Source organism: Oreochromis niloticus, linkage group LG5 (genome assembly GCF_001858045.2).
Source record: "Oreochromis niloticus isolate F11D_XX linkage group LG5, O_niloticus_UMD_NMBU, whole genome shotgun sequence".
Lineage (NCBI taxonomy): Eukaryota > Metazoa > Chordata > Actinopteri > Cichliformes > Cichlidae > Oreochromis > Oreochromis niloticus.
The window spans coordinates 39,482,676-39,510,488 of record NC_031970.2 but is presented as its reverse complement, the minus strand read 5'-3'; the positions used below and the strand labels follow the sequence as shown (position 1 = coordinate 39,510,488).

General features: G+C 44.2%; 2 protein-coding genes across 9 annotated transcripts in view; both read right to left on the bottom strand.

The window, feature by feature from the left end:
- Positions 1-40: 40 nt before the first annotated feature.
- Positions 41-11,738, bottom strand: zbtb40 (zinc finger and BTB domain containing 40). Of its 5 annotated transcripts, none has more exons than XM_005464829.4 (12): positions 10,883-11,738; positions 10,611-10,781; positions 9,860-10,293; positions 9,340-9,482; positions 7,302-7,515; positions 6,708-7,097; positions 5,687-5,893; positions 4,741-4,905; positions 3,691-3,905; positions 2,823-2,979; positions 1,783-1,988; positions 41-774 (listed from the first exon to the last, which is right to left on the bottom strand). In XM_005464829.4, the coding sequence occupies exons 2-12, from the start codon at positions 10,760-10,762 to the stop codon at positions 559-561; spliced, it is 2,499 nt and encodes an 832-aa protein (XP_005464886.1). In that variant the 5' UTR covers positions 10,763-10,781; positions 10,883-11,738; the 3' UTR covers positions 41-558. The 5 variants fall into 5 exon arrangements, with proteins under 5 accessions (XP_005464886.1, XP_005464885.1, XP_005464883.1 ...); XM_005464828.4 differs by having other exon boundaries at positions 11,276-11,738; XM_005464826.4 differs by having other exon boundaries at positions 10,611-10,798; positions 10,883-11,737.
- Positions 11,739-13,387: 1,649 nt separating this feature from the next.
- Positions 13,388-27,813, bottom strand: part of usp48 (ubiquitin specific peptidase 48) — a 28,885-nt gene continuing 14,459 nt past the window's right edge. For 2 of the 4 annotated variants that reach the window (XM_019355523.2, XM_019355522.2), the window contains 16 exons: positions 27,444-27,644; positions 26,907-27,018; positions 26,675-26,817; positions 25,887-25,961; positions 25,635-25,759; positions 23,959-24,081; positions 23,778-23,839; positions 23,522-23,632; positions 23,004-23,134; positions 18,476-18,582; positions 18,278-18,385; positions 16,134-16,316; positions 15,925-16,050; positions 15,761-15,809; positions 15,649-15,675; positions 13,388-14,103 (listed from right to left, as the gene is read on the bottom strand). In XM_019355523.2, the coding sequence (XP_019211068.1) occupies positions 14,081-14,103; positions 15,649-15,675; positions 15,761-15,809; positions 15,925-16,050; positions 16,134-16,316; positions 18,278-18,385; positions 18,476-18,582; positions 23,004-23,134; positions 23,522-23,632; positions 23,778-23,839; positions 23,959-24,081; positions 25,635-25,759; positions 25,887-25,961; positions 26,675-26,817; positions 26,907-27,018; positions 27,444-27,644 (1,706 nt within the window). In that variant the 3' untranslated portion in view covers positions 13,388-14,080. The other 2 variants (XM_019355524.2, XM_019355525.2) reach the window with 2 other exon arrangements.

The following is a 27,813-nucleotide window of genomic DNA, read 5'->3' as shown; positions in this document are numbered from 1 at the left end:
CTTCTGTGAACCTGTAATAAATAAGTGAACACATCTGTAATAAAGCCACACGTCTCTTTATTTGCAATTAACGATGGTTTGTGGTCTAATACTGACCGTTGAACAGGATAAACAAGTGTGAACTATTTGATGTGAGAAATCTTAAATGCAGTCGTTTTAGAGCTACAACAGCAGGAAACATCCCACAGAGCAGCATCAAGTATTTCATGTTTATTAGCGTCCACAGATACCAGCCCACAGTGACCATAAACTTTCACGGTTTAGTGATTTAGTCCCACGTGTGGAGTCAGTGTCTAACAAATGTTCCTAATGTTTAAGGACAATGTAAACCTGTATATGTAGTGAGCTCAGTGCTGAGAGCCGCAGACAGAGCAGGGAACATCACTGCTCTCATGTCTTTATGCAGTGCTGACTTGAAAACAACACAACCCTTATATACTTCCACTGAGTGTGTCAGTAACTCGTGAGCAGACTGTGAAAATGATGGGCTGTCATTAGCTGGGACTGGGACAGACAAGCTCAGCAGCCAGTGTTGTGTAATTTGATGTTTTATGTCAGCTAAGAGTCGCAGCCTGCTGGTTTGTCCTCGCAGATGAAGGCCACAGAGTTGTTCAGAAGGTCATACATGTTCACCTCCACCAGCTCTGCTGATGATGATTTCACCTCTCGCCCATCTGCCAGAGCTAGAAACACCTGCTGACCAACTCCCTGCTGCTTTGGCTCCTCAGACTCCGCCCCTTCCTGTCTGCTCCCTGTTGGATTGGCTGGTATGACCTGTGGAGTCAGACAGAGATAGTCACATGGAACGTTTTGTAAAGGTTGCACTGCTTAAATGAACTGTTTCCAGCTTTTCTGCACTCAGTGAAGCCACGACTTATTTTAGTTGTAAGTGACAAACCAGCGCTCATCTCACACACACACCCAGGAAAGGCTCCGACTCCCTGCTGTGTTCTTGTTGGTGTCCTGGTTTGAAGCACTGCTGCACTCTCAGTACTCATTAATAAGCATTCAGTCAGTTTCACTGTTATTCGGCTGCAGCTTACTCTGGGAACACTTTCACTGGTCTGATGCACATTCTGGTTACAATGTGCAGTAAACACATGAAGTGAATGGAAAGCATCATATCAAAATTATAACACAAATCACGGTTTTGTGTTACTGTTATTAATATTAGAAACAAATACACAGCACAGTGGAGCAGTGTGACAGTACACAAGCTTCAGCGCACACACGGATGCCTTATCAACCAGTGAAGTCTTTACTGCAGAAACTTCATCCTCAAAGATGTGAAAAACATGAAGTCAGCATCAAGCCACGATCAGCTGGTCCTCATGTTCCTACACAGGAAGGGCAAGAGACTCCCGTCCCATCCAGTTACAGCTGTATCACGGCCGCTTACATACGTATTTCAGGATGCAGTGCTAATAAAGTTGGGACCACACCTGAGGAAGCAGTGACATCATGGGTCCGGAGCAGCGCCTCGCTGTGTGTCTGAGGTAAAACAGCATTTTTTGACTGTTTCCATCTCACTGGTTGCCAAATGCAGTGATGTGATTGGTCAGATACGCTGATTCAGCTTGGTTTGAAATATAAATGCTGCAAATTCTCTCAGGATGCACCTAAGCTGAACAAACTACTCCATCATCATCCTGATGAGCCTCAAAGATTAAGCTCGACAAATACAGGAAACATTTCACACCACATGCTGTCAGGAAAGTGTCACCTCCTGGATATTATTATGATTTCATCTACATCTGTACTTCTGTGTGATGTGCTTATTACCGTGTAGGAGGTGGAGGCCTGCTCTTCCTCCCGGCTCTCCTGCTCTTGCTGTGTCTCCACATGGCAGGAGAGCAGGTGCTCCTGCAGCTTAAGCTGAGAGGAGCAGAGCGTGGAGCAGAGGGAGCACCCGAATGCCTCACTGCTGATATGCTGCGTGCAGATGTTCTCCTGCATGTCCTCATCTCCACCCAGCACAGCCACAGAGCCTGGAGGACAGACACTCAGGATCAGTGAAAACAGCACATTAAACCAACCTCTCCACAACACTTAAGATCTAACACAGAACAAGACCACAAGAAATCCCAACCATCCACTTATCCAAGTCCCAGGGGCCTGGAGCCCGAGCCTGGAGCCTGGAGCCTGGGCGATACTGATACCACAATATTTCTTTGGCCATATCACAGTACACCATAGGTTTGATTAACCTCCACAAACAAGTGTTTATTCAACCATAGAGGGCCTAAAATCGCACTGGTACACTCATTCATTCGACCATTATATTCTGAAGTGTGTTGTTTCAACCATCAGGTGCACACAGAGGTTTTTCACAGTGACTGTATGTGACGGTCTCTGTGTGGGCAACACTGAGCTTTAACAAACTGAAGGTCACAGCAATGACAAAGGTGCTCTGTGTGCTTAAGCTCAAGTTACAGAAACAAGAGTCTATGCGTGGAACAGTCACAGGTGTCACAGCTGGTGTATTTACTGTGTTCTGTGGTGTGTGGGGAGTTTAAAACACTCTGCATGTGTAGTGGAGAAAACAGAGAAAATGTTCTGGTTGTGAATGCATCATTAATTCCCCCCTCCCAGAGTGTGGGAGAAAAATAACTCACAGTACATGCAGACAGCTTAATATTGTCTGTGTCATCTTTTGCAAACACAGAGATGATTATGATTATTATTATTTCGTGTTTGAATTAAAGACAGATTCTGTTTTTGTTGGACCTCCAGTGAAGGACAGCGCGGCTCTGTCACAGGACTGCTGGTTGTGTGGGGCCTGTGTGGGGCCTGTGTGGGGCCTGTGTGGGGCCTGTGCTCACCTTGGTGCTCAGCAGCCTGGTGTTTGGCCAAACTGACGGAACTAGGGAAGAACTTGAAGCAGACATCACACTGGAGCAGGTTCTTGAGCTGCCGGGTGTGGTTGGCAAACACATCGGGGTGGTTAGTCCTGTTATGGTACCACAGTCCTGACAGTTGCTATGGCAAAAGACAGGTTGAAAGATGTCAAATACTCTGTAGAATATATGTATATGTATGAATACATGTGAAGACAGATGACAAATGAATGTGTGTGTTTAGTTGTGCAGTCACAAGTTGCCCAATACTGTCCTGTGTGGGCCTAAGGGGCCTCCACAGCTGAAACATGAATCCAACACACTGCACGTCCATCCTCAGCCACACATCCTAACACACGCTGGGTGAAGCCATGCATTGATTGACAGGCCAACACAGGAAGTAGCTGCTACCTCTGCCTTTAATTCCCTGGAAATATTTGTTGTTTGCTGTGTGACACAGGTCACCCAGCACGTTTGTGCTCCACTTTTGTTTTCTTATATGTTTATCTGACTGATCTATTCTGGCTCAAACATGTTTCAGGTTTGGGTAAAACGCTGTGCCTGCCAGTCTTCACCCAGCTGTCCAGTTCCAGTACAGGCACTGCACTGACTGCTCACTTGTGTGGAGGAGTGAGGAGACGGCCACTCTCGGCGTTTATGTCTGAACCACATGATAAAAAGAACAAATGATGGAGCGTTTAGCAAAGCAAACAGTTGCACTGCACGTCTTGCACCAGTATTCCATACAACAGCGTTTCACAGTGTTCAGTGCAGTGTGTTGTCATCTGGTGACGCAGCTAAGACTACAAACATGGAGCCGTCACGGTGGCTACATCCAACTGGCTCGGTGTACCTGGTATGACTTGTTGCAGAGGTCACAGCTGAAGGGTTTTGTCCCAGTGTGCGTGGGCTTGTGTTTGTCCAGGAGGGCGGCGCTCGTAAACAGCTTACTGCAGGTGGGACACTTGTGGAACTCCTTTGGGTGAAACTCCTGGATGTGCTGCCGATGCTCCTCCAGCGACGAGAAGCTGAGACAGCACTTCTGACAGTCGTGGGGCTCTGACAGGTCTGACACAGCAGCAAACACACAGTCACTGAAACCTGTGCGAACACCTGTTTGGTTGTGTTACATACTGATGAAGCCCTCACTGGTTACTAATGTTTGGGGTATTTCCTGAACAATCCCATTGCTCCCAGTAAGAAAGGAAACTGAACCTTGGTGCAACCTCTTCATGATGTGTTCTGATAACTGGCACAAGTTTAAATCGGGCTCCAGCTAGACAGCCACCCTGAATTTATCCTGTAGACCAGTGTTTCCCGACCTGTTGGAGCGCGGCACATAGGTGCGCCGTGCTCCAACAGGTCGGGAAACACGGCTGCAGGGTGATGATGATGGTGATTTGTCAAGACCCAGGCAGCAGATCAGATCCACATGTGGACGCTTCTACTGGGTTTCACCTTTAGGATGTTTCACATTATTCACGATTTGTACATATGAGACTGTTACTGCTGTGCACCAAAAAACAGACCCTTTGGTGAGATGTGACCCACTGGCAGGACCAGAAAGGCCGTCTGCAAGACTGAAGCCACAACAACAGCGTACGTCTGACGTGCCTGTTATATTCAGCTGGCACGTACAGGTGCAGTCTCTCACCTTCAATAAAGTTCTATTATTAATCACGTTGGCCTGAAGCCGCTACAGGAAAACTTCAAGTTCAGCCTTTGACCACACGGCTGTTAAATGAAAAGTGCCCCCCAACCCAAAAACAGCTTCATTCATGGTTCATCAGTGGCAATCCTTCATATTTTAAAAGAAGCCGGTATGTAAATGCAGATACAGATAATTTTTAGACTTTTTCAAACTTGGTATTTTTACTCAGAATAAAAAGCAAACTGTTCTTACGGTGGAAGGTGTGCAGGTGCACAGTGAGTCCGCTGGCCTGGCTGTAGCCTTTGCCGCACTCTCGGCATACATAGGGCCGGTCTCCCGTGTGTGTTCGCACGTGACGCGTCAGCTCTATGGACTGGGCAAAGACAGCCTTGCAGTACTGGCACACATACATCTTCCCTGGAAAATCAAAGAAGCACACAAATGCTGTCTGTTCATGATGCATGATAGAAATACTGCATCATCAGGAACAGATGATCACACAGATGACCGTCAATCATGAATAAGTGCATCCTGGTGGTTTCTGGGTGTTGCAGAGCAAACAGCCTGGAGGTGCCAGTAGACCCTCTGATTGGCTCACCGCTGCACCGTCATCACACAGATGCAGTGATACCCAAAGGTCTTAAAGGTGGGTAAAAAAATACACAACAGCACAGCCAAACTGGAAACTGCCCAGTTTGGCTGTGCTGTTGTGTTTTGTTGCCCACAGCTCAGTCGCACAGACCTCTGTGTGTCTCTGTGCTTCAAAAAAATCGTACGCTCGTGTCCTCAACCCAGCTGCGACGTACGTCTGACGCGCCACCATGACACAGGACGTCATGTGAAAATCATCACGCCACACGTGAGCATAACAAGGGCCTAAGGAAGCAGATACAAGCTCCTGATTGGTGGATTCAGCAGACTCAGACCAAGGAGTGTATAACAGACAGCGATCGACTGGCACACACACACACACACAGTGTCAGGTAATAACCACACACGACGCTCCTGTGTGTTTGTGTCAGACAGCATCATAACTCTGTGGGTTTGAAGTCTCGAGACTTTATCTCTCTGGTTTGTCCTGGATGTTGAATCTTTGTTTTGTTCTCATATCAGTGACAAGATGTTACACGTGAAAGACACATATCACCATTTGTATATCACACAACCCCACAGGTGTGTGTGTGTGTGTGTGTCTTACCCTCAGAGTGTCTCTTTTTGGTGTGGTATGCAAGTGCAGCAGCCACGCTGAAACTCATGTCACAGTGTTTGCAGTGGTAGGGTTTCTCCCCTGTGTGCAGCCTCATGTGATTCTTCAGAGATGAGTTTGCACCAAACTTGGCGCCGCATTCATCACAAGCAAACGGCTTCTCTTCAAAGTGCTCAGTGCGCTTGTGGTAAATCATACCTAAGAAATGAGAAATACTCATTAAATGGAACAAAGTGAAACGATGGCTGTACTGCACTCAGGATTTGGCACCAAGCTGAACTGAGCTCAGAGTTCATGTTGCATTGTCATACCAGGGAAACAGCGGACATGTTTGCTGCCTACGCTGTACGCACTGCAGCTGTGTTGACCAGAGGCGAGTGCACAGCGGGGAAACCACACATCTGTCAGGTACAGTGTTCCTGCCTTAGAAGGTTTGTTTGGTGGTAAAATGACCTGTTTTAAGTCCTTTTGAGATTTCCCAATGTACAGCCTGTAGTCTAAAACCAACATCAAATGTAAAGCAGCACAACACAAAGTTATACTCCACTCAACCAAAGAAACAGTGGAGGGCAGGAAAAAGAGGTTTGTGGTGCAGCAGTTAGCAGTGCTGGCTCACAGCGCTTAGCTTCCATCTCTGACTGGAATTAAACCAGCAGCCTCGTGTTTGCAAAGCAGTCTGCTGGTAATTCACCTACATTCATATTTGCCTGCTAATTCAGGTAGTTTTACTGTTTCTGACGCTTCTGTACAGTAAACGCTGAAACCAGAAGCCATAATAAGAAACAAGTCAGTACTTTATCGTTGGTTCCTACTCTGCTCTGATCATCACCAACATTGGCACTGTAGATAAAGCCCTCACATCTCAGCCTGAGAACAGCTTCAGCTGTGCGGTGGCAGGAACATGTGAGATGGATTTAGCACGCTGTTTGCTCCAGTGCAGAGTTGGGCACAGACACTGATCACATCAATAATCTTGCCTGTTCAGTAAAGCTTTAATGTCACGTGACTTTACCCGACGGGTGGGCGAAGGTGCGGCCGCAGAGGTCACAGGCCACCTTCTTCTTGACCCGAGCGGCACTGCGGTGAGCCTCGGCCCGGTGGCGCTGCAGGGCCCGCTTAGACAGCTTCTCAGGACACTCGGGACACTGCTGCCCACACTCCTGGGACAGGGAGCAGCGCTTCATGTGAGCTAGCATTCGACACTTGTAATCAAAACTCTTCTTACACCAGTGACAGCAGTAAGGTTTGGAGTGACAGGAGGGAGGAGAGGAGCAGGGAGGGGAACACTCTGTTGCTACAGCTGCATCTTTCTGCTCCTCCTTGTTCTCCACCTCGTCACTGTTTTCATCTTCCACTTCTTCCTGGACACGATCTTCACTTCTGTTCTTCTGCTCTGAGTCAGCTGCAAACATGGACAACACACTCAAAATACGCAGAGACATCCACTAAAAAAGCTTCCTATCACACTCTATCACATCCTGTCGATCTGTTGGACGGACACAGATATGTATATGAATACCAACCGGTCCTTAATGAAGACAGAACTACACTGACACCACCACATTCTCTTTCATGTTACTCCCAGTGCTCGAGTGCTCGTCTTTACCTCCAGTTTGGCTGTCATCGGGCTGCCGCATGCTCCTCTCCAGCTCCTCCAGCAGAGGGAGCAGCTGTGTGGGATAGGAGGATGAAGCGCTCTGCTTGACTGTGCGTAGCAGCTTGATAAGCCCCTCCTCTCCCATCTGACCCTCTTTCACTTTACTCATCAGCTTCTCCAACACGGAGCTGGGATCAGCCTCCTCACAGCACTGACACACAACCTGAAAGAGCACAAAGTGCAAACAAAATGAAATTCCTGCTTTGATATAACTGAACATTTAGTAAATGTCCACATGCTACCTGATCTGCAGTGTTCATGAGCTGTCACTCTGCTTAGCATTACTGCTGCAGTCCATCAGAGCAGTCTCTGTGACTGTGGGACAACATGCCTCACACATACAAGCGTTTACACACAGTAACGTGGGGCTCAGCGTCTTCCCAAGGATACCTCGGTAGACTGTGGAGCAACCTTTCAGTCAGTAGATGGCGCCCTCGAGCTACAGCCACCCCACATTAATGGAGCCGTACCACACCCACGCCCACACTGAATCCATGCTCACTGTGGAAGGTGCCCCAGGCCTCTGTGGGATTTTCTTCCTTTGAACTGCTGTTTAGCAGGAAAGCACAGGGGTGTTGGGATTGGGATGGAGGTCCAAGCCCGAGTAAAATGAGAGCAAAGCTACACACACTGAGTCATCACAGGACAGGTTTAGCTCTAAATGAGTTGTGTGGTCACAGTACGCTGACCATGAGGTGGTGCGGTCAGACAGGCTCGGGATGCTGGGACTGTGGGTGTGAAACAGAGCTGCAGCTGACAGCCAGGAGCATCGTGCTGACACGCAGACAACAAGCAGCAGCATAAGGTTTGAACAGCTGCACAGCAAGTGTGCTGGTTCTCCACACGGTGAGACGCGTCAAAAACGAAATGGGAACAAATATGTGCTTTTGCATCTACTACCTAAAGATACACTTTCATTGTTGTTGTCTGCCACAACTGAGCTTCATCCCTGGAGTTCAGTGCTTTGGTTTATGTTTGAGTGACTGCTAACACTGATTCAGCATCAGTGAAGAAGCAGCCAGAGTCCAAAGGAGGACAGCCTGGAGAGCTATCGTTCAGGACTCATTTAAAAGATTACAACAAAGTCTACAAGATACAAACATGTTAAACAACGTGCGTATTACAGTTGAAACAGGTACATGCTGCAAATACAAGGACTATGTAAAGGAGGGGTTCTCAACCCGCGGCTCTGGAGCCACGTGCGGCTCCGTGTAGCTCGGGACAATAAATTACAAGTATTTCACTGAAGTGAATTTTATTAGTGTTAGTTCTTTTTTAAAATTGTAGTTCTAAACTGGAAGATTACTGTGATCTTGAACTATTAAAATAAAATTATATTTGATTATTTTTCATCGCTCAAACAAGCGTCACACTTCACATCAGCAGCCCACTGTGGTTGAGAAAAACTGGAATGATGAGAGACCGGAATAACTGAAACACGGAATGCCATCCCCGACACATAAACGTGGGTCTTCAGTTCCACATACGAACTATGTTAAACAGCTACGCCTCACAGACGACAGCGTGAACTTCACACAGTATCGATTTGCAGACGTTGGTCTCAGAGGCTCAGGAGCTGACGTCCCATTAACCAGGTAAGATAAATATCTATGCTGATGCAAATATTTATTTTTCATTGTTTAGTGACATTTTTTTCCTATTTAATTTTTAGATTCAGGTCGAGGCTCTGCGCTCAGAAAGCCCAGGGGCGATATGAGGATGAGGCTCACGACAGTTTATGTTTGGATCATTTAGGTTCAGCTTTTTTATTGTGTTTGTTTTTTGTTATTATTTTAAGAGTTCAAAATGTGTTTATTACATGAATAAAATGTAGTTTTCTCTGTAGCACTTCATGGGTTTCATAAACAACACACTTTTTTATGAAACCGGGTCCAAATGGCTCTTTGGGTGTGAAAGGTAGCCGAGCCGTGATCTAAGGGAAGATGGCATTAAATGGAGTTCAAACTGAAGAAGCCCCCTGTTGTACCTGTCTTTCTCTTTCTGTCAGGCTCTCTGCAGCTTGGCTCAGCAGTTCCACAACAGACGACATGTCGGCGAGGAGACCGGGCTCGCTGGACAGCCTGGCTGCCGACGTGTCTGCACCTTCTGAGGATTTGATGTCTTCAGGCCCTGTGGACAGAAAATAAAATCTAGTTGATGTCATATTTATTATAGGGAGAATATTTTAGACCAGGCGTGTCCAACTCCAGGCCTCGAGGGCCGGTGTCCTGCAGGTTTTAGATCTCACCCTGGGTCAGCACACCTGAATCACATGATGAGTTCATTACCAGGCCTCTGGAGAACTTCAGGACATGTTGAGGAGGTCATTTAGCCTTTAAATCAGCTGTGCTGGATCAAGCACACATCTACCACCTGCAGGCCCTCAACGCCTGGAGTTGCCCACGCTTGTTTTAGACTATTTCCAGTAAAGGTGTGATTTGAATTATTCCTTCTTTTAACTCCCGCCATTAAATTCCCCAAACTATGGGTTTAAACATAAGAACGACCTGATGTGTCAGGGAGCTCCATGCGGGCCCTTTTAATCGCTGGCTCGTCTGCGTCATCGCTGTCATGCTCAAACGATTCTTTTTTCAGCTCTTCCGTCACCTCCGCCTGGTCTGAAGTCAGGTTGTGCTTGCTGGGCGAGGCTGAGCCTTCAGGGTTCATATCCGGGGCTTTGTTGGTCACGGTGAGGTTTGGCACATGAGCAGAGCTCACTGATACTGGGGGCTTCTGGTTCACCAGGCTGGTGAGGACTTGCTTAAAGCCAACAGCCACGTCATACATCTGCAGGCTGTCTGCAGCGGAGACTATGCGACTGACATTGTGTTTGCCTGGAGGCAGCTTCCCAGTGTAGACCATGTCCAGGAGGCAGCCAAACTCCTGCGAGGAAACCACAGCTGTGTCGATGGAGATGGTGTCGGAGCCATCCAGGAGAGACCTGACGAAGACAACACCGTTCTGTTTTAAAGCTCCCGTTTAATAAAAGTGAACAGTGACTGCAGCAGCCAGCTTTACACCGTGCTGATGGGAGCAAACAAAAGGAGTACATAACATCTGTAACACCTGGTCAGAAACTTTACTCACGTGTTATATTTCACATTCCTCAATAAATACAACATTTTTGTCCAGCTGACAAAAAGCAAAACTAAAACTTCATGACTTGAGTTTGGCTCAAAATGATCTCTGCTGAGATTATTTAGATTAACAACGTCCAAATATATGACTTTAGAAGAGTCACCTGTCATCACGGTCTACCTGAAAAGCATGCTGGAGGCAGCCAGCACCAGTTTATGTGCGCGATGACGACCCTCTCCCACCAAGATGGTGCAGTCGCAGAAGTGGTCCTCCTTCCTCAAGGCCCACAGCTGCTGCATCAGCTGGCTGCTGTAGTTGGGTAGCTCCATCATGTTGGAGGTTTCAGGGCGACTGCACCAACCACAGCTCTAATCATTTCATGTTCAAACACACAATCAGGCTCGCATCATTATCGGAACTTTTTACTAACACTACGTTTATAACGTACTCACTCTGTGCATTGGCAACATGCTGAAGTAATACGGGGATGAGAAAAGCTCACACAGAGGTGCACAGTTTATTTGACCAGTGTGTAAAAAGCTAATGTTTTTTTATTACAACATAATCTAGTGTCTTAAAAGCACCACGTAATGACGGACACGGTAACGCGTGGTGTCTTTATTGTGTCATCAAACAACTGCTCTACGTTTTATCAGCAACTAAAGTTCAGTCTTCTTAAACCTGTATTTACCACAATGTAACTAGCTATCCAGCTGTAGCCTTAGCTAAGGTTGCTAATGTAATCCAGAGAAGGTAACTAGTTACTGTAATATTAGTGAAGCGCGCTCCCAGTATAATAAACCGCAGACGATCACCCAGCACGCAGCGTTCACTAAGGGCTGTACCTTCAATTATTCAATCCGAGTCTTTATTTAAACGTCTCTGCTGAACAATTCTGCTGTGCGCAATAAAGCTCAACTGTTTTGAAAATGGCGACACCAGTACGTGAACAAATTGGGACACTTCCGGTTGAAGAAGTCTCATCACAGCGAGCGGTTTGCTTCAAAGCTGGTTTGTTATAAACCGTCCTGTCGATATGATCCGTCATTTAATCATTTCACAGTATGATCGTTGGGCCTTTATCGGAGTATTCATTCAGAACAGCCGCAGCGGGACTCTATCCGGGGACGTCCCGGTGTGGGCTCGTGTCAAACAAAACAACAGCCCTACAGTTCATTACAAATTATTAAATTAACGACAAATACATAAAAGCTTTTGCCTGGAACAAGAATCTGTCATATATTCGTAATACAGCGGATGCTCGGTTTAAATCAGCGGTCCCCACGGACCGGTACCGGGCCGCGAGAGTTGAGGCTCGGGTGTGAAGTTGATGGTTTTCAGGGTTTTTATCGTTAACACCGTTTCCCTGGGTCTTTCCCGTGTTGTAGTTGTGTCTCTTATTTTGAAAGAACTGTTTACGCGTTACCATAGCGACCAGAGAGCATTAAGGGGCAGAGAGGAGGATGTTACGCTCAGTGTTGTTGGTGCATTTCAGGAGGACGCTGCTAATAAAGTTACACAATTACTCAGTGAATTCATTACTATATTTACAAAATACTACAGTTGTTCTCTTTTGTTTTGTTGTATTTATCCGCCACACTTTAAAGGCCGGTCCGTGAAAATATTGTCTGACATTAAACCGTCCGTGGAGCAACAAAGATTGGGGAGCGCTGGTTTAAATGTCAGAAAACGGCTCATTCACCACAGGGACCTTATTTATAACCAACTGTTCTCAAACAGCGACTGTTGCTTTGAACATTTCTGTGACTTACTTTCAGTTCACTGCATTTGTGGGATGTTTCAGAGAGAGCACTCAATGCAAACAAAAACATAACTAGTGTAACCGATCCACAGTTTAACAAAGAATCCTTCAGTTATCTCAGGCCCAAGTTCAAGAAGTCATTATTTCAGTGGTTCACTAGAATTTAGATAACAGGAAAAATAACGGTGCACGTTTCAACTACTGTGACCATGTATGATTCCATCCAATAAGCAGCTGTGCCACACCACTGCAAGGTATGCTATGAAGAGAGGTGATAATCAGCATGCAGCACGGTCTGATGATTTCATACTGAGCACTACAGATGTGATATTTGCTTTCTAGTGATGCAGAAGTATCAAGAACACAAAAAGATGCTGCACAGTCTCTCAGTGGATCTACAGAAAATATACAATAGAGCTGAGGCAAGACCTGTGATACTATGTGAGGAACTTAGGAAGCACACAAAAGTGAGGGTGGGTTTAAGGTGGGGGTGGGACTACGTCAGGGTTAACAGATGAAGTCTGTATGGACTGTGACACCCACAGACAACACTGAGCAACAGTGAGACGTGAGAGCTTGACGAGCTGGAGGTATGGTCTGGAGAAAAGAGGAATGAAAATGGGTAAAAGAACATGAGGCGGGTGGAAAGGTGAAACTGTAACAAGTGGAAGTAGTGAATGTGGGCAAGTTTAAATTCCTGGTGTCCAACACAGCACAGTACACAAGAGAGGAGGTGAAAGTGCAGGTAGGGTGGAGAGGTGTTGGTGTAATATCTGAGAGGGGAGATTTACAAGATGGTAGTGAGAGGCGTCCGATGTTTGGGCTGGAGACGCTGCACCGACAACAACAAGAGGCGGAGCTGGAGGTCAAATGTTTGTTGTGAGTAATGAAGGGACAGCACAGGTAAGAGTTTGGGGACAGAGGCGCGGCTGGCATGGTTTATACATGAAGTGAGAAGCTGCCAGGCAGGAGGAGAAGAGGAAGACCACAGAGGAAGACTACATGGATGCAGTTCAGTCAGGTAAGAAAAGACGATGCTAGGAATAGGATGATATGAACGCAGATGACCTGCTGCTGCAACCTGGAGCAAGTTCATTCATTGGCTGTTAGTGAACACTGTTCAGTAAGTATCGTATGAACTGAGAGGGCGGTGTCAGGCCATGAATGAACACAAAATTATGACGTGAAGGCAGGGTGCTTTGAAAATAACTTTATTGTTTATAAGAAATAACAGTGAAAAGAAGACAACGTGTCACTGCTTACATTTGTTTCTCACCATTTCATTCTTTCCAGCGTATGATTTCCATACTTTGTAGCTATGTAACTGCAAACGCCACATCGAGTGTGTGTACAAACACACACATATGCTTATATATATACATATATATATATATTTATATATGTATATATAACATGACTGTGTGGAGGTAATACATGTTCTAAGATTTATGAGCCAGTATATTTGCAATAATTAACAGTAACTAGTGCATTCTTCTGACAAACCTGAAAACTCTGCAGTTACAAGATAAGCTTACACATAACAGAAAGAAAGAGCATCATCTTCAATTTGTCTTCTGTCATAATTTAAAAGATTCAAAAATAAAACATTTTCTTGACCCACAGTAGATCTGAACTGAAGCCAGGTCTCAGAGTACAGCGTCTCCAGCCTGGTTTCTTTACAAACGTTCATACCAAAGGCCAGACAACCTCATGTAGAGAAACTCTGCAAGATAGTCACAGTTTTATCAAAGAAAGCCTACTCAAAATGTAGAAAAACAAAGTACAGAACAAATTAAAGAGCTTATTTATATGGACACACATATTCAAGCTTTTTTAAAGTTTCCATCCGTCATCGTTCCAGTTCAAGCACAGCTACCAACAGCTGTCCTCAGTGCCCGAGCAGCCCGGTGCCTAGAGGAGGTCACAGTGATTAGAATGAAATACAAACACAGTCCAGTCACATGCTGTGTCACAGGTCTGTATGACGAATGATATGATGAAATATAAAAAAAACATCTATCGTTTCATAATATACACTACGGTTTGCTTCGTGGTGTCGCAAAATACACTGTTTATGGCAATATTTTTTTCTCTTCTACCACCCACTCAAGAATCACGTGACAGAGTACGAAAAAAGAGCCGTCAGGTGCTCCACATAAACCTTAGACTCAAACGTTAGAACAGGTATTTCCCTGCAGCACGCCGTGTAATAAATGCTCACAAAGAAACAACTTGCATCTAAAAATGTATAGCTTCATGCATCGGCCAAAATCGACCGCAGGTACACGACGCCCAGCTGAAAACACTTCACACAGGTCGAGTTGAGATTCACAGAGCTTAGAGTAAAAGCACTATTTTGTGATATATCTGGTTATCAGGATGATAAATGTCTTATATGAGAGTTTGGTCATATTGCACAGCCCTAACATCAGCTGTTTGTGAATCCTATTGTGAGTCCTTGAGTTTATGTCTGAAGGATCTCAGTCGTCCAGGTCATCGTAGTCCAAGGAGCTTGGACAGAAAAGCATCTGGACTTCTTTAAGTTTCTTAAAGACGTTTTTAAGATCTCATCCAAGAAGCTTCTTCAGTTCTGAGGAAGCTTCTCGTCTTCAACAAGCTTTCTTTTCCAAGCTCCTTAGACTTTCTGCTGCTGCCAACTTGTGGATGGGACTGGGAAAAACATGGACACTGGCTAACAACTTGCTGACGCGGGTAGGCCTGTCTTTAATAATACCCTGCTTTAAGCTCCTTTTTGATTCTAACAGCGATCATCATTAGAAAACAAACACGTCGTCTCTCTTTATACATGCAGGCGGCTCTGCAGCAGCAGCGCTTATTCACACACACATTCATACTCTGATCAGCTGGTTCAGTATCATGTCCAAGGATACTTTGGCATGCAGACTGGAGCAGCCAGGTATCCAGTCAGTGCAGCAGTGTCCAACTCCAGGCCTCGAGGGCCTGCAGGTGGTAGATGTGTCCTTGATCCAGCACAGCTGATTTAAATGGTTAAATGACCTCCTCAACATGTCTTTAAGTTCTCCAGAGGCCTGGTAATGAACTAATCATGTGATTCAGGTGTGCTGACCCAGGGTGAGATCTAAAACCTGCAGGACACCGGCCCTCGAGGCCTGGAGTTGCCCACCCCTGACCTACAGCCACCCCTACCTGTGACTCTCCTCCAGCTATTACAAAGAGGGCAGATTTCAGATCTGAAGGCTAAATCCTTTATTCTGAATATACAGGCTGTTTCAGACACAAGGAACTTGGGACAGCCCACATGTGGTTCCTACTTCCAACATTTGGGCTTGTTAGTAAGAAAGAGTTTACTGGTGTCATTCCAACTTTTTTTTTCTTCACCTGGTCCATATCCCAGCTGCAGTGCCTCTGTGCCCTACACTGTGACACACCATTATTATGTTTGAAGTAAAACAAGTGAAGAGGAAGCATGCTCACCTTTAAATCCCTCTTCAGGCATTCTCACTGTGAACAAAGTAGAACAGCCAATTTCAGAAAGCAATCCTTCTTTTAATCCAGCTGCAGTGGAAGCAAACACAGGCCTACTTACCTTGATAGACATCATCCATTGCAGCGTAATCTGCTATTGGCTCATCAGCCTGCAGCCAAACAACAGAACATATTTGGAGGAAAAGGAAAATGTATGGAATCCCTGTAGACGTCAGATTATTGTTCTAGCGATTGTTGTGTCAGGATGAGGAAACTGATGTGTACCTTCAGACAGATGATGCTCTCTGGAATGATTCCCAGGCTACCCAGTGTGGCTGAGTCATCTGTCAGACTTTTTCCATCAATGAAGAGATTTTGGTCAAATGGAGCCACAGAGAAGGCGTGCATGATCTGGACAATGACAGGCACAGTGGATTTAGTCTGGTCAAGCTGGCCCACTCACTACTTTGTGTTCAATAATCTGAATTCCTCACTTGTATTTTCAGCTCTTTCAGAGTCTGATTAGCTGAAACGATGAGTGCTTTCTCTCCACGGAGTTTCCTGTGTCGGGTGCTCCTCCTGATTCCACCTGGTTTGGCCACGTTGGTCACAACACCAGCAGCAGCTGTGGACACACTGCTGTCACTCAACTTTAGCCGTTTTGCACCGTCCTGTGACTGAAAGAAACAAAGTCTTCATTTGTAAGAGATAATGGATTTTAGTCCAAGATACAAGTTTTAGGGGAAAACCCTCCAAAACGATCAAAGACTCAGGGATATTTGTGTGTGCTGCTAGTAAACAAACTTAATGGGTTTTTTTTAAGGTCACGTGAGGTTTTAGACCCGTCACAGGCAGGAGTGACTGTAACAACAAACTCCTAAATTTACTAGCAGCATCATCATTATTCAGACATTTCTTGTAGCTGCTTATCAGACTTGCACTATAATGAGATACTTTTGTCTGGGTTCATTCATATTTCTCGGTTGTGTTAACGCAGAGAGCCCGATGTAGCCTTGTGCACTTTCTCGGCTGACAGCTTTGAACACATCGTTCATTGTTGAGCCAAGACGTCCTGCCCTGAATGGCAAAGCAGCCCCTCCACCATGCTGAGTGTGTTCATAAACATCACAGTACAGCTTTGCGTGTGTTGTTAGATTACCTTTGTCTTGGATGCTCTGAGTTAGACAGAAATCTTAGTAATTACTAGAGATGGACCGATCCGATATTACGTATCGGTCCGATACTGACCTAAATTACTTGATCGGATATCGGAGGGAAATAAAAAATGTAATCCGATCCATTAAATATCACAAAAGCACCTCACAAAACTTACGACATAGCATAACTCAGCTCAGAACCGTAGCACGTCGGATCAGTATGCGTCACGTGATAGAGCGGCGGTGGCGTGCGAGATCTGTCAGTGGTCTGGTTGAGCATTTGTAGCCTCGCTACCAAACCAGCATTTCATCTCCGAGGAAGTTATCCCAGAGAGAAGTAAAGCAAGTGTGTAAGTTCATCTCTGTTTGTAAAGCGTTCCCACGTTAAGCTTAACAACCGATATATGGAGCGTCCGCCTCTTCTCTCCCCCTCCCTCTCCTGTTGCTACTTCAATCATGAAACTGATCAATGATCAGCTGATCAGCTCTCTTCTTTGTTTTTGGCCCACTTTGCACCAGAAAGAGGAAACCAGCGGCGGAACAACAGCAGCACGTTTAACCTTGATAAGCTGTTGTTAGAATGTATTTAATATTACTTTCTACAGCAGGATCCTTTTCTACGTAGCTGACGGCTGGTAACTGTGCAGGGGCGGATCTAGCAAAGTGTAGCCAGGGGGGCCGATAGGGCATGAACAGGGAAAAGGGGGCACAGAGAAATACTTTTCTTTCTTATTCTCATTTAAAATGTCTAGCTTTTAATAAATAATTATCTGAATCTTACACCCAAAGTTTTCATCTGATGTAAAATGTATAAAAGTCCATTACTGTATATAGTAACTGTTAAGTCTAATATACCCTAGTAAGCTATAGTACTTTTTCCTTTGGGAAGGTACCATCTGTGCAGTCTGCAATTCTGTAGAAGAAAGATGTTGAATCTATTTAATTATTCTTGAAAAATAATTTATTTCTGTGCATTTTGTTTCACCCTGCATCAAATTAAAGTTGATTACATTGATTAAGCATCATGAGGTGGAGGGTGGGGGGTGGTTCCCTATTTTTTTTTGCTGGGAGTTTGCAACCCTATTAGTTAGGTTGCTTAATATTTCTGCTAAGTACTCTTTAAAATACCAGAATAGGGAGGATGGAGCAGGTTTAAGTTTATTAGATTGATCAGTGTTGCTGAACTATGAAATATTTTGGCTGCAGTGTATTTTATACATACAGGTATAACAGAATAGCTTTAGTTTAGTTTAGTTTTTATGAACTTACACAAAATGCAGCAAGATATAAAAAAAAAAAAAAACAGTTTTACTGATTAAAAAAAAACAAACAAAAAAAAACACACTATATCGGATTCATATCAGTATCAGCAGATATCCAAATTTATGATATCGGTATCGGACATAAAAAAGTGGTATCGTGCCATCTCTAATAATTACTGAGACCTTTCTCTTGCAAACGCGCGGTGCTTGTGTGGTTACCTGGCTGAAGTCGGGGTCCTTCTCACCATCCAGTTTGGGATGTTCTTCCTTCTCCTCCTCTGCTTCAGAGCTGCTGACACTCAGCTCTGGTGCAGCCTCCTTCATCATCTATGCACAGTTAAATAAATGTAACAGAAGACGCTGTTAGACACAGTCAGCGCAGCAGCTGTGAAAATGTTTGAGCTAAAAGGTCTTTACTCTTTTGTCTTCAATAACTTTGCGTATATAGATGGTGGCTTGGGTATACTCTCTGAGGTCCCTCTGCTGCTGGAAAAGGAAGCTCTCTCTGCATTCCCAACACAGATCTGGACACATAAACACATCCATTTGAAATAAATCAAGGACAAAAACCAGAACATCACTGATGAAGTATCTGATCAGGCTCACAGGTGAACTGTGCCTGTGAACCAATCAATGTGACCTTCAGCACAGTTTGGGTGAAGACCCGTTAGCAGTTCACTAAAATCCGACCAATAGTGTGCAGTGTTGGGTAAGTTACTTTAAATTAGTAAGTTAGTTACATTACTAGTTACTTCTATCAAAAGTAACTCAGTTACTTCAAGTTACTCGTTACTTTCAAAGTAACTAGTTACTAGGGAAAGTAACTTTGGTTTTACTCAGACTTCTCTTGTTAATGTGTTGCTTCCGTAACTGGATACCCAGCCAGACTGCCAGTCTTCTAGCTTGCTTACTTGCCACAAGTGCACTGTGCCACCTACCAATAGAAAGGAAAAAATAATGTGCACATTTCCACGAGAGAAATCCCACGCCTGGACCGTCGTTGACCGCCGCCATGATTCTAGCCTGCTTTTTACATCCAACACAAAAACTGCAGTCGTGGTGCTTTTGATTGTACTCAGAACTTGGAAATTCTGCCTTCTGAATAGGAAGATGTAGGTAACACCAGACTGCAGATGAGCTGCATACAGAGCTGGACTGGGACAAAACAATCGTCCCGGGCATTTTGACTAGAGACCGGCCCACCATTATAGGAAAAATCATAAAGCCTTTGAATGAAAATAAACACTGTTGTGACAGTGATGTACACTGTTCTGATGGTATATATGTATCAATCTATCAATCGTTTGTTGTAAGACTCAGATAATTATTTATTAAAAGTGAGACATTTTAAATGAGAATAATAAAGAAAAGTATTTCCTTGTGCCCCCCTTTCCCTGTTAATGCCCTACATGGCCCCCTGGCAACACTTTGCTAGACCCGCCCCTGCACAGTTACCAGCTGTCAGCTACTTAGAAAAGGATCCTGGTGTTATTTGTCTCTCAGAAACAGTTCATAACTTCCCTTCAACTCATTCATGTCACCTAAAAGGTAAACCTGTTTCTCCATCACCTGTTCAGCTCTGATGATTCAGTAAGGACATCTCCTGGTTTCATCTGCATGTTTCCCTCTCACCAGATAACCAAACCGACATCATGACCAGCAGCTTTACAGCTGTGGCTCCAGCAAACATCAGCTGATACTAGAAATTAATATTAAATAAATTCTAACAACAGCTGATCAAGCTTAAACGTGCTGCTGTTGTTTAGCGTGACATCCACTGGTTTCCTCTTTCTGGTGCAAAGTGGGCGATAAATAAACAAGAGAGAAAAGCCGATCAGCTGATCATTGATCAGTTTCATCATTAGGGTTGCCAACCGTCCCTTGAAAAACGGAATCGTCCCGTATTTAGAAACAAAAGTACACGTCCCGTATTGAGCTGAAAAGGGACGCACTTTGTCCCGTAATACAGTGAGAATCAAAAGTAGTCTATAACTTTTAATGGAATTAACACTTTGTTTGAAAACATAATTCCCAGCCCCTCTCCTGCTTTGTGACCAATGAGCTGAGTATGACAATTCAGATTACCGCTTATCTCATTGGTCGAAGAAAGGTCGCTTACGGAGAAAATACCGGAAGACAACAGATGACCACAAGAAGCATGGCCAAATGGGAAACAAACGCCGACACTGCGGTGCAAGTCTCGGACGACAGTACACCTAAAGCTGGGCATACACTGCGATTTCTTCAGTCACGTTATTCAGCTCCTGCTCAAACTGCACGATTGACTCGCAGGGGTTATAAGTTCATAGGTCACGATGCAGGGTCTGACACTATACGGCCCGATGCTCTGATGTGACCTGAGTGCTCACACTGTGCCTCCATAAAATGAAGGTTATAACAGAAAGTCTGCCGCTCGCTCTCCCTCTCTGTCTCTCACTCACACACACACACACCACCACCATCAACTTTGCTAAATTGCTAATGAAAAACATTGATCAGGCAGCTGTGATTGAGCAGCAATGTAAATCCAACTATTTTCACGGTTGTTGTGGTCGTGATAATTTTGTGAGGCCACATCGAAAAGGCTCGGATGAGCTTTCCAAAGTCCTACAAGTGCCTCCATCGCTTGTGTCCAGATCACACGCTGCACAGCCGTGCTGCTCCGTCTTTTTCACCAAAGTTTGCGTGTTTGCGTGTGCGCAGTGTGAGCGGCTGCGGTGACAGCCTCACGAGCGATTGATGATCGGGGCTGGTCGTGAGGTGTTAATCGCTTCTCGTTACCCCATGTATACTACACGATGCACGACGCACGATGAAGGCCAAACTCGGGCCGATCACCAAATCGGTCGCACGACTCAAAAATCGGCTCAAAACGGGCCAAAAATCGCACAGTGTAAGCCCAGCATTAGACCAGCAATGTTTGTTCCCCTCAGAGAAAGAAAAAAAAGGCTGCAAAAGTACTGGGAGGAATGGGAAAAGGAAAACACCTGGCTGGAAAAGTGCACGATAACACCTATAAAGCGCACTGCACTGTGTGCCGGCGCACTTTTTCCATAGGCATGCTTCTAATGGTGGGCACATGAAGAACATGAGGGGCGTGAAAGCTCGGGGAACCCTTAACCAATTTTTTGTCCACCAGGCCACGGCAGAAGCAGATATGGTCTGTAAACACTGGTTTGTTTTTTTAAACCCTCTGGTTAAGGTTAATATGGGCATGTGCAGTGAATATCAGCGCTATGTGGCCAGAAGTGTGATAATATAATTTATTTTGTGTAATAAACAACTGCAAGGATAGATGATTACAACAAATAGATGACTAATACATAAAAGTAATACATAGATGAATAATGATGATGAGTTATGATGCGTAATCATGGGAACAAGCGGGTTTACAAACGGCAGCAGCTGATTAGCATTAGAAAAGCTGAAATAATACCTCAACTGAAGCCAATTGTACTAAAAGCACTATATGTGCACTGTTACAAGAATGTGTTTCGTTCTATTGTTTTCTATTAATTTATAATTTTAAGTTAAGCAGGACAGAGTTCTTTTAAAGAATGATTTACTTATATTCTCAAAAGTTAAGCATGACAGGCTTCTGTTTAAGGAAGAGACCTGTTTCATTGTGTTAATGTTGTCATTTTGAGCTAAAGATAAATGGCTAAATGATCATTTGTTTCCCATGTGTTCATATCACAAAGAATATGCATCTACTTAAATCAACTTCAAGTCAAATGGTTAAAAAAATAATTTCACACACAAAAAAAAAAGAGCTACAAAATTCACCACACTGGGAAGGGTGAAGATCACTGGGTCGCCCGGCCCTGGCCACCAGGTGTCCCTTATTTATTTTTCAGGGAGTTGGCAACCCTATTCGTGATTGAAGTAGAAACAGGAGAGAATGAGAGAAGAAGAGGCAGCTGTGCAGCTTCAGCTTTGTGTCTTTTTCATTGTAGCTGAAGTCCGGGACAAACTGTGTTCCTTTTCACCTCAGTACGAAACGCGTAATATTTTCTCTGAATACCAGACGATTCTGTTTTTTACGGGACGGTTGGCAACTCTAATAATTAACCGTATGAACAGAATAAAGTTCAACATCAGTAACATAGCACCCACCCAGCTGTATAGAAACTCCGTCATGCTAGCTAGCACGCAGTACGAAAATGTCAGCATACCGAAAATAAACTCCACCTAAACTTGGTTTATATCTGACCCAGATAGACTGCAGGTCATAACTTCTTACCTGAAGTTCAGTTCACCTGACACTCGGACCGGCGGCCGCTTCGGGTCTCTCCTCTTGCCTCCCTTTTCCTTCATCCACCTGCTGGCCTCCACCACTTGCTAATGTTATTGAATCTGTGGAAGCTCCGCGATATCCACCACACGAAGTAACGAGTAACGAGCCTATCTAAATCCCAGTAACGAGTAACGCGTTCCTGGTTTTGGCATAATAACTAGTTACCGTGCTCGTTACCACAATAATAACGTAGTTACTGTAACGCGTTACTTAATAACGCGTTACAGTGATAGTGTGTGAGTCGTGATTCCTGGACAGACAGACAACCATGAGTGCTCATTGGTCCTTTAGCTGAATGAGCTGGTTAAATTGTTCCTGTATTATAGCCTGCCCTGCATATTTAAGGTGCTGTTTAATGAACCACACAGGGGGCTGATCCCACATGTGAGGTGTACTGTCTGTACATCAAACTACCTCAGTGATCTCACTTTCATGCAGGTTTTTGTGACCTAATAAAACATGATATCATGTGATAACTTGGATGAAGATCTGGTGTCTGGAGTAACGTATCCACGGTTTGTGAAAACCTCAGATGTTTGTCCACATGCAGTATCCACAGCTCTATATTACAATGATTATAAAAATTACAGTGGAATTTAATTCTTCTCTTCAATTTGCTCGACCCTTAACCCGACTTTGGACTTTTACCAGGCTGAGTGGTGTACTGGGTGGTGGAGCCACTTGGTGTAGTCCGTTTCAAGCAGTGGATGGAGATTGGCTGGTCAACGATGAAGAGTCTGCTGATCACATCCCATTCGTTTGGCCACAGCAGAGCTACACTGTGCAAAACAACCAACAAAATTATTTTTGTCAACACACCATCAAAAACAAAGATCATGAGCTCCAGACTGACTCCAGCTTTCCAACAGCTGAAGAATAGCAGCAGGGTAAAACCTGAGCCATTAATCAAACATTATGATTCGTTTACTGCATGTTGACTTTTAATTGGCCATCCTGCAGAGAGAATCTGCAACGTCTTTGATCTCGACTGCCAACAAAATGCTCATCGTGTGGAGCTCATGGACGTTTCCAAACAGAAAAACTGTTGGGATTTTAAAACATTTTACAAGGCAGGTCATGTAATGAACACCTGTAAAAACGACACACACAACCCAAATTTAAGAGTAAGACATGGGTTAACTTTGGGACATGTAGGCAGAACTCACTGTTGTGCCTCTCCGTTAATCAGCGAGTCGTAGGTGAACATGAAGCCTCCGTGTGGACAGAGCAGCAACGTGTTGCTTACATTGGACACGGGGGAGGATTTTGTAGGTCTCCTGTGTAAAACACACAGAAGAGAGAAAAACAGACGTGAAGTAAAAGTGAAACTGGAGAATGGCAAGGATTCAAAATCAGTTCTGAATGGTGCATACAGTCAAACTGTATTATCATATAATCACTTTACTGTCAAAACAAACATACCTGATGAATTTTCTCCACTCATCCACAAAAAACAGAGGGACTATATAAAGCACATCTGTGCCCTGGGTACACAAACCAGAAAACAATGTCTGTATTTACCTTCTGTCATCATCAGTCAAACAGTATTACTGATATGAAGAGAGTACGGTGTCGAGTACGTGGTGCTCGGCTCTGTGCTTACCTGAGGCCACTTGGTGAGCGCTGGTCGATTTTTCTCATGGAAGAGGTTGAGCAGTTGGTTCTTCTGGTCTAGGGCCATCATCTTACTGACTGCCTCATTGTCCTTTTCCTCCTGCTCCATCGTCTGGAGAAAACACATGTTTCAGTTCTACAGCTGACCAAATGGCACATCTACCAACTACCAGCGCCTGGTAATGGTGAAGAGGTCCATGTTCATTTGTAGGGGTGGGTTAAAAAATTTTATTTCAGTTTGAATAAAGTGATAAAGATTCATTAAATGCTCAATCGATTATTAAATATAAATGTATTTTGCCAGAATCTCAGCTTAAAGCTCACAAAACTATTTCAGCAACCTCCAAACAGCTAAAACAGTAAATGAGAGCAGGAACACGGGTTCCACACAAAGACGTAAACACAGAGCGTGGATCGTCCACAGACACGCCGTCGGGCTGGAAGCCGACAGCTCACAGATTCTGATGCTGCAGGTTTCATCACTCTGACCAAGACTGACTGAACCAGCAGCAACAGAAGATCCAAACTACGCTTCAGGTTTGATAAACATCGTCATGAATTCCCTCTGACTTTGGCTGTCTTGTTTCCACCATGATAAAAATCACACTTCCTGCACAGCTCTCTCTCTCTGTGCTCAGACACCAGTTTACCATCAAATCTCTGTTTTCTGCATTATTCGCTTGCTTATTACGCACCAGTCTGCCGTTGTGTTCAGCGCTGTCGGCTGCTGTTTTTCTTTTTTCTTTTCAAAAAAGACCTCTGACAGTAAAGCCTCATTTCTGCTGTTCAATACCAAAGAACTGTAAACTTTTTAAAATTATGCCAAATTAGAAAACTCTTAGCAGTGTCTCTAATCAAACCTCTGTAACTTTGCTCTGCTTCACTTCAGCAGCATCAGCTAATGTTCACATGTTGATTCCTGGTTTTCTTCTGGTTTTGATCGACTGCAGTAGCTCAATATTAAAAGATGACAGTTTGTCAGCTGTAGTTATCGTCAGAGGGACAAAATATTAATTTTCCAATATCATTATATGTATTGAATATATCCGTCCATTCTTTTCCAGGGGGCTGCTGGGGAGTCTATCCCAGCTGTCCTAGGGTGAGAGGCAGACCTTGGACAGGGCTAACACACAGAGACAGGAAACCAGTCGCACTCGCATTTAGAGTTACCACTTAACCTACCCTACTAACTCCACGTCTTTGGACTGTGGGAGGAAGCCGGAGCACCTGGAGAGAACCCACAGAGACACGGGGAGAACATGCAAACTCCACACAGAAAGTCTGATGGTGGAACTGAACTCAGGACCTTCTTGCTGTGAGGCAACAGTGCTAACCACTGTGCCACCGTGCTGCCGTAGTGAATATATATTGTATTGAATATAGAATACCAATACACTGGTGGAAACCATCAATATTTTTATGCATTAATCATGAAGGCTGTCCAGCTGATTTTAATTTAAGGGTCACATCAATCCCAATTTCATCTCAAGCTGTGTGGAGATGAAACCATTTCATTTACTGTAAACAAATGTTCATGTTTAATCTATACAACATGAACTGCGGCTGATCAAATTGTGATGCAGGCTTAAAGAAAATGTATTTCAAACATAATGTAGCTGTAGTGACGACACAGGGGATCAGTGTGATGCACTACTGTGGACTAACCAGGCACTGCTGACAGGGCTCTTGGTCCTGGGTAAATTCTGGGGCTTTGGGGAAGTATTCCCGAAACTTGGTCCAAACTTCAGGCGACACCAACTTCCGTTCAGTTTCCAGAATACTCAGACCACCTACACAGTAGGTGCATAAGAATTATATTAGGGATGTTAGCACAGCCATAACAGTGAATGTTGTTTTGTTTTTAAAGTGTTTAAAACATCTGCATATCTAATAATTACTACTGATGGTGGCAAATACCGTGACTGCAGACGATATCTTCATTAAAAGTCTTCATCTCATCCTCAGTGCACTCTGACAGCTCTGAGCTGAACTCTGCAAACAAACAGTTGATGTTCATATCCAAAACCATGGTCGCTTGCATTCAACAAGTATGCAGATGCCAAACATGGCTACACATGTAAAGCATGACTGGTGCACAGACATAGTCACTGGACACTTTGCTGGTTACAATAAAAGCTTCTCTTTTTCTGAAATACTGGGAACAGCGTGGCTAGCCCCTGCGAACATGTCATTCTGATGTTTGGTTTGCACTTCAGCGGGTTGTCTTGGCCACGTCTACATGGCTAAATCCACGAGTGTCTGCCAAGGAATTGGCTGATTACACATTTGTGTCAACAAGCAGCTGAACAGATGTACCTAATAAAATGGCCTTTGAGTATATTCAAGAGTCTGTCATGAACAAAAATCTATGGATTTTATTGGCTTTTCTGGCCATTTGAAAAAGATACATTTTATGAACAAGCAAATTAAACCCCATTTACAGAACGCCTAAACAATCCTGGGGAGTTCTCTTTGGGGAAGATCAAAACAAAAACAGGACAAGCATTAGCATCAGAATCAGGTCAAAATCAATACTTATTATATTATTATTATGAGGAATATTATGTGCAGCAAATCTGCAAATGATGACTGAGTGAAACGCAGTAAATATCTTATTATTTTCAGTTTGGCTGACAGGTACAAAAACACAATAATGGAAGTGGAGGACACAGAAGAAAAAATACAATTGTAAGGATTATTAGAACCTTTACTGTTGTTGGTGTGTGGTCCCTGTCCATTGGTCTGGCTGTTGTTGTGTGTGGTTTCATGTTCATCCTCCTCCAGCTGTTCCAAAGCCAGTTGCCTCCAGCTCCGCAGAGAGGCTTTGCCTACCCAGAAGCCTGCACCACTGATACACAGTGCAATAAAATATACTTTTATATGGACTTAAGTCAAGACATTGATTCGCCAACCTACACTTAGCCAGAGTGTGCTTACCTGAACGTGCGCTTTACCAGGTTTGAGATTTCCTTGTAATCTTCACTGAGCTGGTTCTTCAGCCGAAGCACTCTGCACCGTTGGCTAACACACTCTCTGCACAAAGACGACTCTAAACAAACACACAAAGTCACCTATACTGTTGTACAGAACATACAATATAGACAGAGGTAATCTGTAGTATTTTCATATTCTAGTATACTCGTGAGGTTACTGACCTCTCTGCAATAACAAACTTTTTTAAACAAATGTTATCAGTTTGCTGCTTTCCCAGGCACACCCTATCAAAAACTGTTTAAACACATGTAATAAGTGAATCTGACAGGTGTCTGCACTAGACATCCTTAACAGTGGCAAATGTGCTGCAATGACACGGTTTGTGCTGAAACAAGATCATTTTGTCATTTTGAGTATAATTTGAAACTCTTAGTTCACTTTTCATTAGTCTGAGATGTTTAAAAATGACAGCGATGGATGTGTAACTTGAAGAAATGAAACTATGACGGGTGCAGGAGCTCATGATTTGAAAAGTCTAACCATTCAGTCTTGGCCCTCCACCATAGCGTTCATAGAGGAGTTGTGCAGCTTGCATGGAAACCTTCCTGGTGTCTCCCACTTTGTCTGGGTGAAGTTTGTCATGAGAACACAAGAAGCGGGAGCTGTCAATTTCTTTAGTGGCAGTGGAGTCATCAAGCCACTTCTTAAGCCAGTCAAGGGGGATAAACTCATACGGCTCGCCTGTACACAGAGAAAGCAGAGGAACACACCCATAAGGAGAAAAATTCAGGCTTCTATTGTGGTAACAACAGGTTCCCTGTACCTTATCCCAGACATACATGTGTTAACATTATCATGTTACACATGTAAAAATTACTCTTTCAGTTTCGCAAAAAAACAAAACCAAAAA